Source organism: Serinus canaria, chromosome 6, assembly GCF_022539315.1.
Source record: "Serinus canaria isolate serCan28SL12 chromosome 6, serCan2020, whole genome shotgun sequence".
NCBI classification, from domain to species: domain Eukaryota; kingdom Metazoa; phylum Chordata; class Aves; order Passeriformes; family Fringillidae; genus Serinus; species Serinus canaria.
The window spans coordinates 23,934,527-23,952,523 of NC_066320.1; the positions used below are offsets into that span (position 1 = coordinate 23,934,527).

The window sequence follows — 17,997 nt, forward strand, 5'->3', positions numbered from 1 at the left end:
TATTAATAAAAATGCCACTTATGTGGCATGTTGTCTTGGGTGGTTTTGGTCCAGTTGCTGTTTATTAACTAATTCAGCTGCATAAAAAACACATTCTATTGTGATCTCTGTGCTCAGGCTGCCTGAATTTCCATGCCTGTCTGGGCATGTTGTAGCATTGTGCCTGTGAGACGTGTGCTGCCTCATTACTGTACAGTTCAGTATTCCATATCAGAGCTCTCTTTGTTCCTGGCTACAGAAAAAGAGGATTGTGGCACCATCCTAACTCATCCACCTCTCATAACCCATGTGGAAGCACTACCATGGAAGGTGTGTGCATTAACCCAGTAACATACCTGGAATTTTGAGCTGGTCAGCAGGAACTCGGGTTCTCAGTTACAAATCCTACCCTAGATTTTATTATATAGCCCCATCAGAGAGCATGGATTTTTAATGGATTTGTGCTGCAATATGGTGCCACTTTCCTACCTACTTCTGCATTTGAGCTCCTTAAAGGGTCTTATGCACTCTCTAACAAATCTGAGTGACTCTGAACTACTGCTGTGGTTTGTGTACCAAACGTTATGGCAGGCAGAGGTATAACATCTCCCCTCCTTGTTCTTCCTGCCTGCAGCTTGTGCTGTTTATTCCCTGGGGTAAATCCCCTTGAATTGTTCAGAGCTGGATGTGTTTCCTGGTCATGTACAGAAGATCTCAGTCCATATATTGTAGGTAATATTCTTGCAAGGTGATCTCTCCATACCATCATCTTTCCCTGTGCTGCCTCACTGGTGTCTGGTGTTCTGCCCACCTGGAGTTCATTCAGAACAGCTCTGTATGTGTCCTCACTGTCCCCAAAGCTCTTGCTTTAAAGGACATGCACCATGTCCCAGACAGTTCTCTTCCTCTGCATCCATTCCTAAGGAACTCTCTGATTCAGCCTGTTTTGAACTCTCAGATTTTCAGCCTGTTTTGTTTGGTCTGGTGCTTGCCACTCATTGTTCACTGGATTTTGAAGGTCAGGAAAAGTATGTTTTCAAGGATTTACCCTTGGCAGTAACCAGTCCTGCCTGCCCTTCCCCTCTCCACTTAAACTAGAGAAAAAAAGCAACATTTTACACATACATGTATATTTAAATAATCTAGAATGTAGAAAGACCAAATGTAATTTTCATTTAAATAAAGGCTGCCATTTAATTTAATGTTATAGAAAATTATTAGATCTTAAACCCTTATAAATTACATTTGACAACTCTCTGGTGCTCCTTGCTATTCCTTCAGGCAATTATAAATGGCAACACAGGATGCTGGCAGAAATTCTCATTCTGACTGGAGTTTGTTTATTGTCTCTTAATGAAAAGTGATTAATCTAAATCACTAGTGGGGTAGATGCTTCCTCCTGGTCCCATAATGAGAAGTGGTAGTTTCAGGCTGAAAGTTCCCTCCCCCTATAGCTTCCAGAAGAAAAAGTATAAACAATAGAAAAAGAAAAGCCCAGAGTCTGTCACTTTACTTTCTCTGTGCATGTAACAAACGTGTGCCAGTCCGAGCTGCCTGGCTGGTGGTGAGCTTTTGTTTTTCACTCTGATTGAGCCTCCTGCCTTTCCATCCTGCTCTGTGAAGGACCAGCCTTTCCTGGCTGGATGGATGGCAGCAGAGATGTTGGGTGTTTGTTTCTCCATTTGAAGAATGGAGAGTGGATGTGGAAATTGGGTGAAGGCACGGGGCATGATTTATGTGATGTCATCTCTAGATGTGACTGGTTTTAGGTTCTTCCAACTTTCCTAACTTAGTGGTTTTATTATGTGATCTTGTAACCACTGCTATGCATCCAGAATAACAAATTGGCCAGATTTGTCAACCATCTGGTGGAAATACTGCCTTTGTTTTCTCATATGACCATTTCTTGAACTATGCACTGAAGTGCTGCAGATCATGTGTGAAAGAGCAGAGGGGGATGTTTTGTGTGTGTGCCACTTCAGGTCCATGCCACTGTTAGCTGTCTTGTGCTCCTTATTGGAGGACAGAACTCCAGCAGTAACCTTTTAATATACAGCATTATTAACTATGTAATCCTCTATTACATCAGGAGAAAATATTTTTATTCCTGAAATATCCTTTATTTTAAATATAAGATCTCTCTGGATTGTCTACTTAAATGGCCAGGCTTACATCTTTTCTCCATTCCATATAAGCAAGTGATTTTTACGAAACTATGTTATAGTTCTCTGGCATAGGCAATCTGCTTTAGGTGAACAGAGGTATAAAATGTCTTTGCAGTCTAATTCAAAAGTGACAGAAAAGAATATCTTCAAATAGTTGTGAAATTGTTATTGCTTGGGGCATAATGAAATTGATATTTTGATCAGATTAGAAAAATTAAATGTACCAAAGCATCCTTTAGAGTGGAGATCTTGGAGGTCTCTTCTCAGGCTAATTCCTTGGAAATCATTTGCATGTGGGAATGTTTCTCGTTCCCCAGACCTCTTCCATTGCAGAGCTCAATGCAAGTTCACTTCTTCAGGATTTATACTGTGGATTCCTGTGGGGATGGCTAGGGATTGATTTTGGTGCTGGTAAGTGGTGGATGTGAGGGATGTTGAAGGTGCTTTGACATCAAGCTGGATTCATACAGTTGGCTTCACTCTGGGAGAATGTTCACTTCTAGTTCAGGTTTTCATTCCTTAATGGAAGGGATCAGAACCCATTTACATTATATTCTCTTTCCCTTGGTGACTTAATGGAGTTAATGAGGTACTTAAGATTAAATAAGCACTGAAATTTTTTGCTTGATGAAGGCCTAACATACCAAGGGTTTTGCCATTCCTTGAAACTGATTTTTGCTGTCAAAATTAATAATTTCCCTACTGCAGTCTTGAAGTTGGAGCTCTGTGAAGCTGGGTAAGAGAAGTCAATGTGGACAAAACCCAAAACTGCAGTGGATCTCAGCTAGCTGATCATTCTGCAGTGAGCTAGAAAAGGCCATTCCTAGATCTGTTTTCCTGCTGAAAGACAGTTTCTGTATTTGATTCAGCTGCTGTATCAACAACCTGCTGTGTTTAGAACAGCTCTAATTTATTTCCCACTGTTTGCCTTTATTTTATGGTACTGGTATTTGCTTTAATGTGAAGTCGTTTTCTCCAGATGTTAATAAGATGGTATTAATGTTTCCACAACATTTTTCCTGATAACGTTTATGTAGAGCTTGCCATCTGATAGTGTGGAATCAACCTGTTTTAAAATATTGGTAATAATTTTCTAATTAAAATTAGAGGCTCAGAAGTGTTTTCCTCCCTGTAAAAATTGAGGTCATGCACTTTCCTGTGCTTGGGGAAAATTATGTTTTCACTGACTGAATGAATGTCTCTTACTGTGCAAATTGGGAGTGTGATATATGAAATGGTGTCAGTGTTTGCCCATGTGCATGTGAACTATACCCAGCTGCCAGCAGCTGATCCAGGAAGGCATTCTGTGTTTCCAGGGAGGTGATGCTCTCATTCATAGCACTGCAAGCTGCCAGGTGATGAGCCTTGAATCTCAGGAATGCTCTGTTGTTTACTTTTGGGGAGAGGATTCCACATAGGCTGAGAGAGGTGGTAAACAGCAAATGGTCCAGGAAGGCCTGGTGTGACTGCTTGAATTTCCTATATCCAACCAAAATCAGCTTTGGTACACAGAATTTTTCTTTCTTGCTGGTCTTTCTGAATTTATCCGGATAAAATGAAAAAAAATGAACTGCTCAAATCAGCAAATGAGTTGCCAAAGAAAATGAAACTGAAATACTCAAAACCCATCCTGATTCTATGGGATGTTATACTCTTGAGTGATGTTCTGAATACATTTGATAGGAGTCAGTGCTGTATGACCTTACTCTTAAATGCTGTTCACTTTCACTTTTCCATTAACACTTTCCCTCCATTTTTCTATTTAGATCATGCTTCTTAGTGATCCAGAGATTGAGAGCAGCATCCTCATCAGCTCTGATGAAGGAGCTACCTATCAGAAGTACCGTTTGAACTTCTATATCCAGAGCTTGCTCTTCCACCCCAAGCAGGAGGAGTGGATCTTGGCCTACAGTCTGGATCAAAAGGTAAGCAATTGATTTAATGTTTCAATGGTTTTAAACCAGGAGTTGAAGAGGATATTGTCTAGAACTGCTCCCTCTCAGAGATGATGAAGAATTTATGGTGTGCTTTGCTGTTCTCACTTTGCAGGTTTAAATGTGCTCAAAAGCCATGCAGGGACTCCAAATCCAGTTTACTAAAAGGAGCTGAGTATTAGAGTGATCATGACGGGTGTGGAAACTTCAGTAGGGGTGATACTATGAGAGATGGAAAGAATTAGAGATTTGACATGACACATGGAGCTGTTCTAAAAATCTATTGATTCGTAGGCACTGATTTCTGTGCTGTCCCTGAGGATGGAGCGCTCAGGCTGAGCTGGTCTGTAACAGCTGGCTGTTGAGCCTTGAGGGGTGCTCATTCTGATTGCAAACTGGAAGTCAGGGAGCAGCAACAGATGACAAACTCCTCTGTGCCACTTTTAAGCCTCTTTGCAGTGCCTTCTGTGAGTGAGACATCACCAGTCTGTTACTTTGTCCTTAGCAGGTTTGCTCTTATGTAGCTCTCATCTGTCTTGAAAGGTGCTGAGCAGAGCAGGTGCAGTGTGGTAGCAAAGTGCTGTGGTAAGGAGATGTGTGCTTCAGTTCTGAAGCAGCAGTCCCCACTACAGCCCAAAGGTGAGACATATCATGGTCAAGTTACGAATTCTACAAAGTTTAAAACTTGCCAAGCTTTTATCTTTCCCCTCTTATGTTTCTGTCATCCAAAGACTCTGGAAAGCAAAAGCATGCTGAATAACCACTAAGTTTTCCCCATTGAAGAGGGTTGACCCTGGCTAGATGCCAGGTGTCCATGAAGCCACTCAGTAACTCCCCTCCTCAGCTGGACAGGGGCAGAAAATACAATGAAAGGTCTGTGGGTCGAAATAAAGGCAGAGAGAGATCACTCAGCAATTACCATAATGGGAAAATCACACTCAGCTGGGGAAATTAATTGAATTTATTACCTATCAATACTCTACTGTACTTTACTTTATCCCTTTATCCCCTACTCTATCAAATAAGAGTAGAGTAATGAGAAATAAAAACTAAATCTTAAAATACCTTTTAAGCACCCCTCCCTTCTTCCTGGGCTCAACTTTGCTCACAATTTTCTCTTTTTTCTGCATACCAGCAGCAGAGTGGGACAGGACATGGGGGCTGTGGTCAGTTCATCACATGTTGTCTCTGCCTCTTCTTCCTCCTCAGGGGAGGACTCCTCACACCCTTTCCCTGCTCCAGCATGGTGCCCCTCCCACCAGGAGACAGCTCTCCACACAGTTTTCCAATGTCCTTTCCACAGGCTGCAGTTCTTCATGAATTGCCCCAGTGTGGATCTTTTCATAGGATGAAGACTTCAGGAAAAGACTCTTCCAATATAGGTCCCCTTCACCTGTCCTGCCATGGGTCAGGGGCTCAGCCTGCCTCACCATGGCCTTCACTGTGAGCTCCAGGGGAATCTCTGCTCCAGCACCTGGGACACTCCTCCCCTCCTTTTCCACTGACCTTGGTGTCTGCAGAGCTGTTTTCTCTCACATATTCTCACTCTTCTCTGGCTGAAGCTGTCAATTTGTTTCTTCCCTCACTTCATGAATAAGTTATCTCAGAGGTGCTACCACTGCCAGCAGTGTGACCTGGGCCAGCAGTGGGTCCATCTTGGAGCTGGCTGGTGTTTGCTTTCTTGGGCAGCTTCCTGCAGCTTTTCATAGAAGCCACCCCTGTAGGCCCCTCCCTGCTGTGAAAACCTTTCCCCACAAACCAAACACATGGGTTAACCTGTCAGATGTAGGGGTGTGTTCTGAAATTTTCAATTTCTGCAGTTATTCTTGAAGATTTCTCAACTAGTCAGCACATCCCAGCTGTAGGAGCAATATAGCTAAAATGCTGTGCCTCTCTATTTGAGAATTTCCTTTGGAAGGCTAGTGCAAGATCTTACCAAACTAGTTACTGAGAATATAATCAAATAATTTTTTATTGCTCCGCTTCCCACTTGCTGAAAGAATGCTGTGGCAGGCACCAGGTGTTTTGCTGCTGTGCTACTAATGGTTCTTGAGTGACATTTGCAAGAACAAAGCTATTGTAAACACACTCCTTTCATAGTATCAAGTCTTTACTGTATGAAGGAGTTAGTCAAATGTCAAATATTTTTCTCAGAGGATCAGTGTAACAGGGATTTTGAAGTAGGCTGGAAAGACCAATCTATTTATTTGATGTCACAAAATGTCTTGATGCTACTTTTAAACTGGAGGTAATGATTTTGCATGATCCTGGTGTTTATACAGACAGGCTTGGAAGAAACAGGCATCTGATGAGGTAGTCATGGATGTGAGAAGCCAGATGAGGAATCCTGAGCATGCCTTCACAAAGAGATCCATCTGCAGTGAGTGCAGAGCCTCTGCTGTTGGGATGAAACACTGTACTTCTTGCAGGGCTTTGTAATCTTTTTGTGATGTAAGTCATTGGAAGGAGAAATCAAAATACAAGGGAGGCACATGATTGACTGTAAGGTGGTACTAATGCTCCCCTGATCCAGAACAGCAATAGCAGGCCAGGAGCATTTTTGCTTCAGCTCCTTCAAAAAAATACAACTGTGTGCACACCAGCTTCTGTCTTCTGCCCAGGAAAAAGACAAGAAAAATGAATTGAGCTAGAAACACCCTGAAGTTGCTTGCATTTCATCCCAGAAACCAAATAAAATTGTTGGAAGTGTAAGAGCAAAGATGAGTTGGTCTGTATCTTGTTGGTCAAGTGAAAATGGAACAATGACAAGTCCAGGCTTTTCCTTTATGTCTGCCTTTGCATTCAAGGCCACTCATGCTTTCCTTCACTGGTCAGAAAGATGGCCTGAAGTGCTGGTTCAGTGTGGGTCCTAGAATGGAGCCGTGGAGCAGTGCTTTTCCCAGCTGAAATGTTTGCTTAACGCGACTGAGGTATAGATTGTGCTGAGCCATGTCTTGGGTTGGTGAGAGTTGTGAAAGAGCTGTCACTCTGAGTCAGGATCACCAGCTTCACTGCACTCATGGCTGATGCTGAGGTAATGGGCAGTGCTCTTGGAGTGTGACAGCAGTGCCATGGGAAATCCCCAGCTGAAGTCTTCTGAGAGGCCAGTGTAAAGCATTCCTGCACGTCTGGAAACAGGGGCACTGCCACAGTCAAGTGGGAAGCAGAGGTCAGCCCTGTCCTTCTCCCAGGTTAGGCCAATGCAAGAATAAAGTGCCTTTTAGGATTTAAGTCCCTTATACTTGAAAATATTCATCATGTCTTTTGCATCTTCATAAGATTGTTGTGGTTGTTCTCTCTTTTTCTCTAGAAGCCAGATCTGGATCTCACAGCTTCCCACTCTACTGTGCCTTCTCTCCCAGATGTGGTTCTGGGATCGTGCCAACGGCAATGACCATTTCATCTCTCTGCTGCTCACTAGAAAAGAGATAGCAAGAACTCTAAAATAAGTGTCTAGAGAGGCTGCAGTGGTGCTCACAGCTGTGAGGAAGCTATCCAAAGTGATGCCATGCTGGCAGGAGCTAATTGTCCAACTGCAGCCTTGTTCTGCTCGTGTTCCTGTGCCCTTTGTTTTTGTGCCCATTTTCCTGCAAAGCAGCATGAAGTTGCCTGGCACAAAACAGGTGGAGCTGTATCAAGTAGTTCTTGCTTTCTCAGTTCATACGTCCATTTTTTGAGGATAAAACTGTTCTGAAATACTTCTGAATTGATGCATGAGAGGGCAATAAAATAGAAAGTTTATTATTAGCCTGCAACCTGTGGGTGATACTGTGACAAGGAAGGTGACTTGCTGTATGCTCTGCAGTGCAGACACTGCTACAGTGGGACCCCATATTCTTTCACCTCTCTAAGTTTTAGAAGTGTGTTTGACCCTTATATTCTATTTTAACGACTTCTTTAGGGACAGATTTAAAAATGCAAATGTTATTCTGAAAACAAATCAAGTACATACAATTTGACTCCCAGCAGCAGAAACTATTAAGGGAAGATCTAATCCATCCTCTTGTAACTGTAAATGTGTAAGGAAGTTGGGAAAATTAATTTCATATATTAGATTAAAATAAATATTTCAGATTAATATTTTTCTTATTGGTTTTCTTTCAATTAAAAATGATGATAATGTGGTGGTTTAAGCAAACTGTAGCCAACTTGGAAATTAATGAGAATGAAGAACCTGAAAATCCATTTTGCTTAGTATGTTGTTCCACACACTAAAATGAAATTAAATTGGGACAGTTCATATCCCTACAAATAATGAATTTGGTAACTGCCTAGATCAAAAGCTTTTTTAATTGTTTTGTTTATAAAAATAGAAAGCAATATTAATGTTACAGAATGAAATACAAATAGTCAATGTTTCGGATCTTCCCATTAAATAGTTTTCCTCTAAGGCCTTCTGACCTTCAGTTCCATGGCTGTGATTCAAGCCTTTTTTTTAATGATTTTTTTAACCTAAACATCCCTCCTATTTTTAGCTAATTTCTTCACAGTTGACAACAATATGAGGGTATTCATCTAGTTGATTAAAGAAATGACAAACCAACTAAAAAATCCCAACGCATTTGAATGCCCTCTGAACAGAATTATTGTCCCTTCCAAGCTAGTGTTTTAGAAAGTCTATTCCATATTCTACAACCTTTTTTAAGAGGAGGAGCCCTTCTCTTCTCCACAGATCTGTTCCTTGAAATATGGCTTCATACCAAGAAAGTCAAAGACTTTGTGGTGTTACCACTTCCATCAAGTGAAATAATTGAATATAAAGAACAGTTCAGACACCAATTCTTTTATTACCACTCCCACATAGGTATTGTCCTGCTTTTCCCTGGCTAAGGCAATTCCCAGAAGACAACAGAGTGAGATGGGGTTCAGCAGGCTTTCTGAGATTTATCACTGTCTGGCTGTTGGTTACTTTGTTGGTTTAAGGACAAATCACAGTTACCACCATTTGTTTTCTCTTAGTAGTATCCAAGGAGTTATTGAGGATATTTCCTCGCTATGAGTCAACACAGCATATCGTTCCTGTTCTTAATTTTTATAGCCAATTAGGACCCTCCTCTGCTTTACTAACTCTCCTGTATCATCACATAAATGCAGCAGGGCTGAGCCAAGAAATCTGTGTGTGTGGGCATGAGTATGTAGCAAGTTCAGAGACCCTGATGTCTTCTCACAGAGTATAAACACAGGCTAGAGGAATTTTTACAGGCCTTTAAGCAAACCTCTGTGGGTTTGCTATTCCCCCCTGAGCTGCCATGTGATATTGTATAACTATCAGGTCCTGGGAGATTAAATGCATCTTGTGAGTTGAAAATCTTGGATCTCTTCCCAGTAGCTTTGTGTGTATGTGTCTACTTTATTGATAAAATAGCACAATCTGATGTGTGCACGTGTTGGTTCTGTTAATGGCCCCTTAAGTAGCCTTTGGCAGAAGGTGGACACTATGTAAATGTTACAGACAATTTGCTGCAGGTCAGACTGGGTCTCACAGGGAGTGTCCATGTTGACACTTGGATATATCACCCAGTAGAAAATGGAAAATGGGCCTGCAGCCTCCAATATTTGTGGGTATTTGCAGAAAATACATAGGAAGCCATTTTAAACAATTCTTGGATAAAAATTTGGTGGGAAGGGGAATATATTAAAAAGGTGAATATTGCCTGTTGGAAAGTGTGGGGAGCTGCTCTGTGAAATGCTGTGAAAGCTTAAAGTCTTCCAGGACAAGCTTAAGGTACAGATTTCATTGCTGCCATTCACAGTGACTGGGGAGGAATATCTTGAGTTTATCTTACATTCCTGATGCTGATGTGCTGAGTGTCTGATTATTTGTCTCATTTATCCAAGAAACCAACTAATTCTCAATAGGCAAAACTTCCCACACTCTGATTCCTCTGTGGGGAATGGATGAGTCTGGAGGTAGAAATGGAAGGGACTTTCCAGCTTCACAAAGTTTCTCTCAGAATGACATTGAAATTTCAGAGAAACATGCAAAAACTCACTTGCATAATTATTTGCTTAAAAGATAATTATAAAAAATAATTCGTTTAAAAGAGAAAATATCGGTTAATAGGGAGAGAGATATTAAAAATATTTGAAATTACCATTGCTAAGAGCAGAAACCCCAGGTATACAACATGGTAGAATCCCACTTTTTCCTTACAGAACAAACTGTGATTTGAAGCCTGCTGGGAATAGGTAAAAGGCAGAATAATTCAGTAATACACCAATTTAAATTCCCCAGCTACCCATTACAAATTTGAGAACACTGGATAAACAAGAAGTTTGGCAATCAGTGGCTTCTCCCTCCATAGCACCTAATCTTCAGCAGAAAGTGAACAAAAGAAAGTGGGTGTCTCATTATCTCTTGGAATGAGGTGATAAATAAGAGGTGCAAGATAACATTCTGCTGTATCACCGAGTTGCACCTGGCAGACAGTATCAGGTCTGACTGGGGAGATTCCTTTGGTGTGGGAGATGTGGCAAGTTATCATCTGAAAATTGGATGCAGTGCATGTCACAGCCTTGACTATCTTGACTAGACACTGCTGAATTTATCACCAAAAAAAAAAAAAATCATAGATAAGACTGGGACTATGTGGGAAAGTTTGTTGGGGTTTTTTAAATTTTTTTTTCTAATTTTTTCTAATGTCCTAGACACAGAACCAGAGCCATGAAGGCAGTGTGTCTGCTCCAAGTAAAATGCTCCCCTGGAATTTAGCCCCAGTCTTCCAGTATGACATGGGGCAGTAAGGCAGCTAAGGGTGGGGTTGTTTGGTGGGAGCTTTTTTTGACAATGTGCAGTTGGGCAGAGTGCTGCCAGAGAAATCCAGGGGGAGTTGCTTCAGGAATATGGGCACCTTGTTCCAAGCATTCATTCATCTTTGGGATTCTTTGTGATGAGCTGTTTTCATTGACACACTGAACTCTCCAATTTGAAAGGGATCTCCAAAGATCATCTGGTCCAGCCTTGCATGGGAAAGGGAGCCTAGATGTGCTTGTCTAGCACCCAGTCCTGTCTTGAATGCCTTCAGTAAGCACTGCTTGGTCTCAGATTTTTGTGCTCTTTAAGGAAACCTAGGCACACGGGGGCTTCAGGGTTGTGTTTGGGTGAGGCTCTTGTACTTTTAGTTGCAACTCCTAATGTTGGAAATGTGATTCCAGGAGAGCAGCTGCTACTGCAGATGTGCAGAAATTAAGCAGTGAGAGCTGCTGCATGTCTGAAGTCAGATGTGACTCTGGGCCAGGCCTGTAGGTTTTCTTTCCTTAGCAACTGAGGTATGGGGCTGATGAGGAGAGGCATGCTGGTGTCTGCCTCACATCTCATTTTGATATAAATCAGCAGGCACTCAGACCTGTTACTTGCTCCTCAGCAGCACTTCTGCTCCTGGAATTTAAATGTAATTGTGGTTGTCAGAAGTTGTTAGAAGTGTGAGTAACTACTCCTTTTATCAACAACAGCTCAAGACTGCAACTCTTAGGTAAAACACAGCTTTCCTTAGCAAGATGTGAACATTACTTTTAATGAGGAAAGTAAGTTCTTTTTGCTCCTGCATGGATCCTCATGGTAGAATCACCATTTCATTGTACAATGTGAGAGAACACACCAGGGCTAGTTTCTCTTCTAGTTCACTGATATCTGAAGAGCACACTGCCTGTGATTCCAGTCCTATGGACACAATGCTCAGCTTTCATATTTATCTTGCATCAGTCACTTGACATTTGAGCACCCCACATAATGAAGCTGGAGGCACACCTACTGCATTCTTTTCTTCATCCCAGAGGGAAAGAGACTGAGGAAGCTGCCATAATAACAGTTGGTCCCACAGGCCTACCATACTGAGGAAGGAAATAGCATGAGTTTATTGCCCACCAGTAAAGGAGCACACAGTGTTTCATGTTTGATACAAGCCATATTACAGTAACTGCTCACAGAAATCTCTGCCATACTGACTGGTCCACTGTATTACACATTCATATTAAGAAGCAATCCCTGCCTAAGAGAGCTTGCAATTAAATGTGAGGCTCACGGACAAAGTGGTGTCCCCTGAGTATCTCTAGTGTACTCCGGCACAGGTCATTAAAGTGTTTCACTGCCTAACTACCACTGAGAACTATAACAAAGTCAGAAACTGAACGCAGAAAGAGTCCTGTTCCCATGACTTAGCCACAAATAAGCCTTTCATCTTTTTACCTTTTGAATACTCTTCTGAGAACATCAGGTTCTACAAACATATCATGTGTCTGTGTTGCTGGACAAGCCACCTGCCAGCAGCTCTCCCAGGCAGGCAGGGTTCCATCAAACAGATAAACTGAAATGTTAGTAAAGTTAGAAAAACACAAAGCAAACATAAAAAACCAAACCCTTGAGATTGGGAATACTTAAAAGTAATTTACAGAAGTCTCTTCTTCAATATGATAATGAACTGAAGAATTGAAATCACTTAACTTCATTTACAAATCATGAATATGTATCAGTGCTTTTAAATGAAAGGACGACTAAAACAGATATAGTGTTTGTTCAATTCATTAAAAGGAAGACAATTTATCAGGAGGTTTTTTCCACTCCTAAACTAAAGCTATATGCAAATGTCAGTAAATCAAGACCTTGCGCTAATTCTGCAGCATGATGAATATTTTTATAATCCTAATTAGAACCAGTCATTTAGTTCAGCAATTTCCCCCAATCTAGCCAATTTGAAATTAAAATAGATGCCTTGATTACAAAACTCATTAGCAAAGAAGCACCCTTTTTGCTAACCAGTTCATTTGGGATGCACAAGCTGAATGAAGTGAGGAGCACTTGTGTTGTCAATTGCTGTAAGTGAAGTGAGCCTTAATTGTTGGCATTGTGAAGTATTTGTATTGCTGCATGTTTCATTGCAGGATAATATATCATTCATTAAATGTAACAAAAGCATTTTTAAAATTTAATTAAGTGGTGTTGGTGCACCAGGTAATTTTTATAAAGTCAGATGTGACAATTGTTTGCATTTGAAGTATTGATGGGCATTACCGTCAGAAAGAAGACGTATGATGCTACATTTGTCATTCTGATTATGGTAGGCCTGGCAGTTTTAAGAGGAGATGGGAAATTAAATTATGCAACCTTGGCTCTACTTCAGAAATGCCCAATGAATTTTGTCCTGGCAAAATACTGAACTTTGAGCTTGTGATGATTTGTGGTGGCAAAGGGAAAGTAACGGCTTGTGAAACTTGATTTAGCCAGAACAGACTTTCCTATTGCCTTTTATTTATGTTATAGACACTTCATGAGCAGGTTTTACTTTGAAAAGGGAAATATAGAGATAAATGGAGCGAGACACATTTGATGCTTAAATGTGCTCTTCTGCTGGAGCAACCTAGTTTATTGTGTAACAGAGCAAGGATCCTGTGGCTTTTTCCTGGGCCATGCTAAATCATGGCTGTATATTGATTTTATCTGGAGCCTAAGTGGGGTGAAGAATGGTTATAAATATAGCAGATGGGAATAAAAATGAAGGAGTGAAGAAGGCTGAAGAATAAGAACACCAGGGGCATGATTTATTTTGCCTGACTGTAGAGATCTAAAATGTTGCAATGTATGCCTGCATTGGGTGTCGTGGCTTCCCATCGTAGTTGATGGTGATCTACTGAGCGGTGTTGATTGATTTCTGGAAGCAAATGGAGGTGACTCTTTTAGGATGAGGTAAATTGTACCTTGGACTCATTTGTATTGATGAGGCCTCTGCTGAGTGTCTAGGAAGTAATTTCCTTTGCTGAGATGTTACTATTTGCTATATTACCTGAGATTAGGGGACTTGAAACCAGCCCTGCTGTCTGGATGTGTGCAAAATGGATTACAGGGGATACGATTCCAATATGATCAAAACAGCAAAAAGCATTTAGTTTCCTAGTTCTGTTATCATGCCTACATATTCTAATGACCCTCACCCTGGAGAAGAGAGCAAACATGATGTGCAAGCAAAGAAGGAGTTTGCAACCTTTTGTTTTTCTTTTCCTTGAGGCAGCCAGCTGGTTGGATGATGCTGAGGGGTGAAGATACAGTCCTCTCCCCCTCATCCCCCCAGACAAGCACCTGTACATGTCTGTTACATCACCAGCACCCAAGAAGAGGGGCAGTCTGTGAGGGTGCTTCCACAGGGGTGCATTTCTGTGTGCTGGAGTGGGAGCTTGCACTCAGGAGTAGGAATGGCAGGCCTGGAAATAGCAGAGTGGCCCTTGCTCTCTGTTCTGCCCCTAAGGCTGGAGCGTTTCAGCTCCCTGAAATCAAAGTCTTGTTATACAGTAGAGAGATGCATATCTGAGAGACAAAGACAGAGAAACTCCAGAAGGCAGCAGGCAGGAGCTGATATTTCCTGGCAAAACTTTGAGTGTGGTTGGGGTGGGGTACCCTGTGTGAGAATTTCTCATCAGCTGGTGCTGCAGTAGTAAATGGGCCACAAGGCAGAGAAGGTCCTTCTTTTATGTTATAGCACTGCAGTCTATTAAAAAGCTCACACATTTAATTTCTAATCACTTTGTGTCTATTATGTGAAACAGATTTATGTAATGCTAGGAGCTTGTATGTTTTTTCTTGGATTGCCCTTTGCAAGCAGGCTTCTCTCTGTTGCTCTTGCCTCTCCTTTTTGAGTCACAACAAACCTTTCCTGTCTCCAGCGCTTGTTTTCAGTGGGGAAATGGACCATGTTCTGATCTGATAGCATACCTGAGGTGCTTTACAAAAGATGTGTGCAGGCACACATGTAGCAGCTGATATTCAGTGTGAGTCCATTGATTTTAGCAGGGAAATGCTGATTAACATCACTGGAAGATCTGACCTGAAAACATGTACAGTATTCTTTTCTCATATAAAACAAGATAGATGTAGTTTCTGCCTCCCAGTGCACAGGGTTTTTTTCCCCTAAAATGTGCCTGGTGAGAGATGCAGAGAGCCTGTGTGCAAGTTCTTACTTGTGTTAAGGCAACTACTTATTTCTGTTGTTCATCCTTGACATACGAAAATTCATTTATATATTTTTTCTTTTAATTTTCTCATTTTTTCTACCTTTTTTTTTTCCATCTGATGGAAACTTCATATAATCAATTTTTCTGGGGGATAAAAGTGCCAGAGGAACAGCTGCAACTCTTCTGTCCCCTCAGTAGGCATGGATGATTCAAATGCCCCATATGCTTAATGGTAATCCAGTGAATGTTTCAGCTTTTCATGCCTATTGTGTCAGTGGTAAAAGAGAAGGCCAGTTCCTGGATTTTTGGTCTAGCACCTCAGGAACTTCTGTCCCAAGTGTTTAGAGATAATGAATTGGTCTCCTAAAAGTAATGAGTTTGGCAGAGAAAAAATCAGAGAGGTGTTTAAATAATTTCAGTTGTCCTCTCTTACATGTCTCTGGATGCTTCTGGGACTGAGGAAATGTTGAAAACCATATTTTTCAAATGCTTCCTCACCTTTAATAGAATTAGAAATTTTACCATAGGAAAAAAAAATGGAACAAAAACCCCCAAGATTTTCATAATGTTCTGATTCCAGTACTGTTCTTCAGCAAGGCATTTATGCTTCTAAGACACATATATTTATTTATGCTTGCCAATGCTGCACATCTTCAGTTGTGTTTTGGTGCATATTTCAGCTGTCTGTCCATATTGGTGTCTGGGGGAAGAATGGTGACCTGTTTGTGTAGGGTGTGCACACACTTGTGTGCAGGTTTGAAGTTTTGCAATAGAAACTCCACAGTAGTTTTGTGACAGCTACAAGAAGTTCTTCCAGAGTAATAAAACTCTTTAGTTTTGTGTTCAGTTGATTTTTAGAGGACTATGGTGGTTGTAAAATGAAAGTTAGGGCATGATGCAGTAAAATTTTGGTTCATTGGGAGTATTGTGGGTATGATAAAAGGATAAGCTGAGGCACCAAAATGAAGGGTGATATGTTTGAGAGGAGGACAATTGATCAAAGAAATAACAAAGCTCAAAGCTTTATAGAAAATCCTTGTGATTCTGTAGTACAAAAGGAGGAAAATGGAATCCTTCCCACAGCCTCCTACCTTGGGCAACTCATTTCTGCCAGAGGTTCAGTGATCATAAACTGTCTGAATATAGATTTTGTAGCATTTTATACTTGCAGTGTTCAAGAGATAAAAGCACGTACAAATAACATGTTAGCAGAATATACTGGGCCCAAGGGGACTTTCCTGCCATAGAGTAAGAGAACAATAATATCATCAAAAGTTTTGCTGCCAAAACAGGACTCTAGTTTTGTCCTCTAACATAGCACTTGCTTCAGGCCAGTTGATTTTCTCAGATCTTGGTGCAAGTCCACGAGAGTTATGCACACATACCCAGCGGCACAAATGTCACAAGTCTGGAAGTTCTGCTGCAAAATTGAGTCTGATATTCCCTAGCTAGATGAGTTGTACTTTTTCTCTAGTGACAGCATGGAAAAAGTTGCTTTATTTTTCCTCTGCAGCCTTCCCCTATGAGTTATGCTATACCATCACTGTGAACCTAGAATGATATCAGAAATTATAGTTATATTAAATCAAGTTGGATGAGTTGTTGTTGACTGTAGTTGTTGCCTTGAGTCGAGTTTGTGTAGTTCTGGGGCTTTGTAGAGGCTTTTTTCTTCGCCCTACTTCATTAGATGGTAGGAAGGTACCTAGAGTTTCAATTAAATGGCATAAATGTCTTAAATAGAATAGAATAGACACCACAGAATATTTACAAACCTAGAGAGCTGCTGAGAGAGGCTAGATAAGAGCTTTCTTTTTCTTGCGTGATCTGCAGTTGCAGATTCATTTATTCCAAAGGTACACAGCTTGATTGCAGGAGCTGGGTGATGGATGAATCAAAGATGACAGTGTAAATGGTGTCTGCCCAGCAGCCCAGAGGGATCCCTGGAACATGTGAGTTTCTCATTTGGTGATTTTTCTGGCAGTGATGCCTCAGTGCAGTGACAGCTTCTGCTCCAGCTGTCAAGCTAAATTGTTCCTGATGGTTGCTGGTATTTACAATGATGCTGTTCATTTGGGTTCCTCCAGTAAACACTCTTGGATTTGGATGAGCTGAATCTCTGTGAGATGCAGGGAGGAATTTCTTGTTTTCCATGAGACTTCTTACTCTTCCCTTCCTGCATGTGATCTCTGGCTTGGCTGTGTATGTGTGGAGATGGATGCCTGTAAAGTCAGGTTCTGCTTTTCCCTTCAGTTTTGCCTATTTTCAATGCATGGATTGCCAGGGAATCTGGTCAAAAAGAAATTTGGCTGGCTATAGGTGAACTGAATTACTCCACTGGATTTTAAGAGTTATAGAAAGAGCAGTGCTGGAGAATATCTTCAAAACAGCAGAGCCCCTCCTGGAGACCAGAGTTGGCTGTTGAGTAGGAGAGTGAGGCTGAAAGGAATCTAACTTTCTTTATGATATATTCAAGCTTGCAGGAGCCTCTTGATTCATTATAGGACAGGATATGAAAAGTGCGTGGTAAGGGAGATGGCCTAAAATAATGTATTGTACAAGAGCTGGGGTGTTTGAGGAGGAGATAATATTTGCTGAAGCTGCTTCTTAAATGATATCAGAAATTAAAATTTTCTACCTTGTTTTTATAAAATTTTTGCTCACAGAATTTATTTCATAGCAAGAGTTGTCCTATGACCAACTTCAGTGTTCTCTTTTGGGGGATATAAGAGTCCATGAACTAAGGTGGGCTTTTCTCTGGGCTGGTTTGGTCCAGTATTTGCCCTTTGTCCCAGGCAGCATAAAACACAGGCTGTATTGTGAGCTGTCCAGAGAGGGATTTCTCCCAGTGCAGAATGTGTACATGTCCTAAGCAGTATCTGTTCCTCTACTGTAGTTTCCCAGAATACTTTCAGGGTGGCACTGGGGGCATATCTACGACCAAAAGAGAAGTGTGGTGGCAGCCTATAAATGCCTGCTCTGCC

General features: G+C 41.2%; 1 protein-coding gene across 1 annotated transcript in view; it reads left to right on the forward strand.

The window, feature by feature from the left end:
- Positions 1 to 17,997, forward strand: part of SORCS3 (sortilin related VPS10 domain containing receptor 3) — a 263,400-nt gene that overhangs the window by 138,256 nt on the left and 107,147 nt on the right. The window contains exon 4 of the mRNA XM_030241406.2: positions 3,911 to 4,069. Coding sequence (XP_030097266.2) covers positions 3,911 to 4,069 — 159 coding nt within the window. The remainder of the gene's footprint in view (positions 1 to 3,910; positions 4,070 to 17,997) is intronic.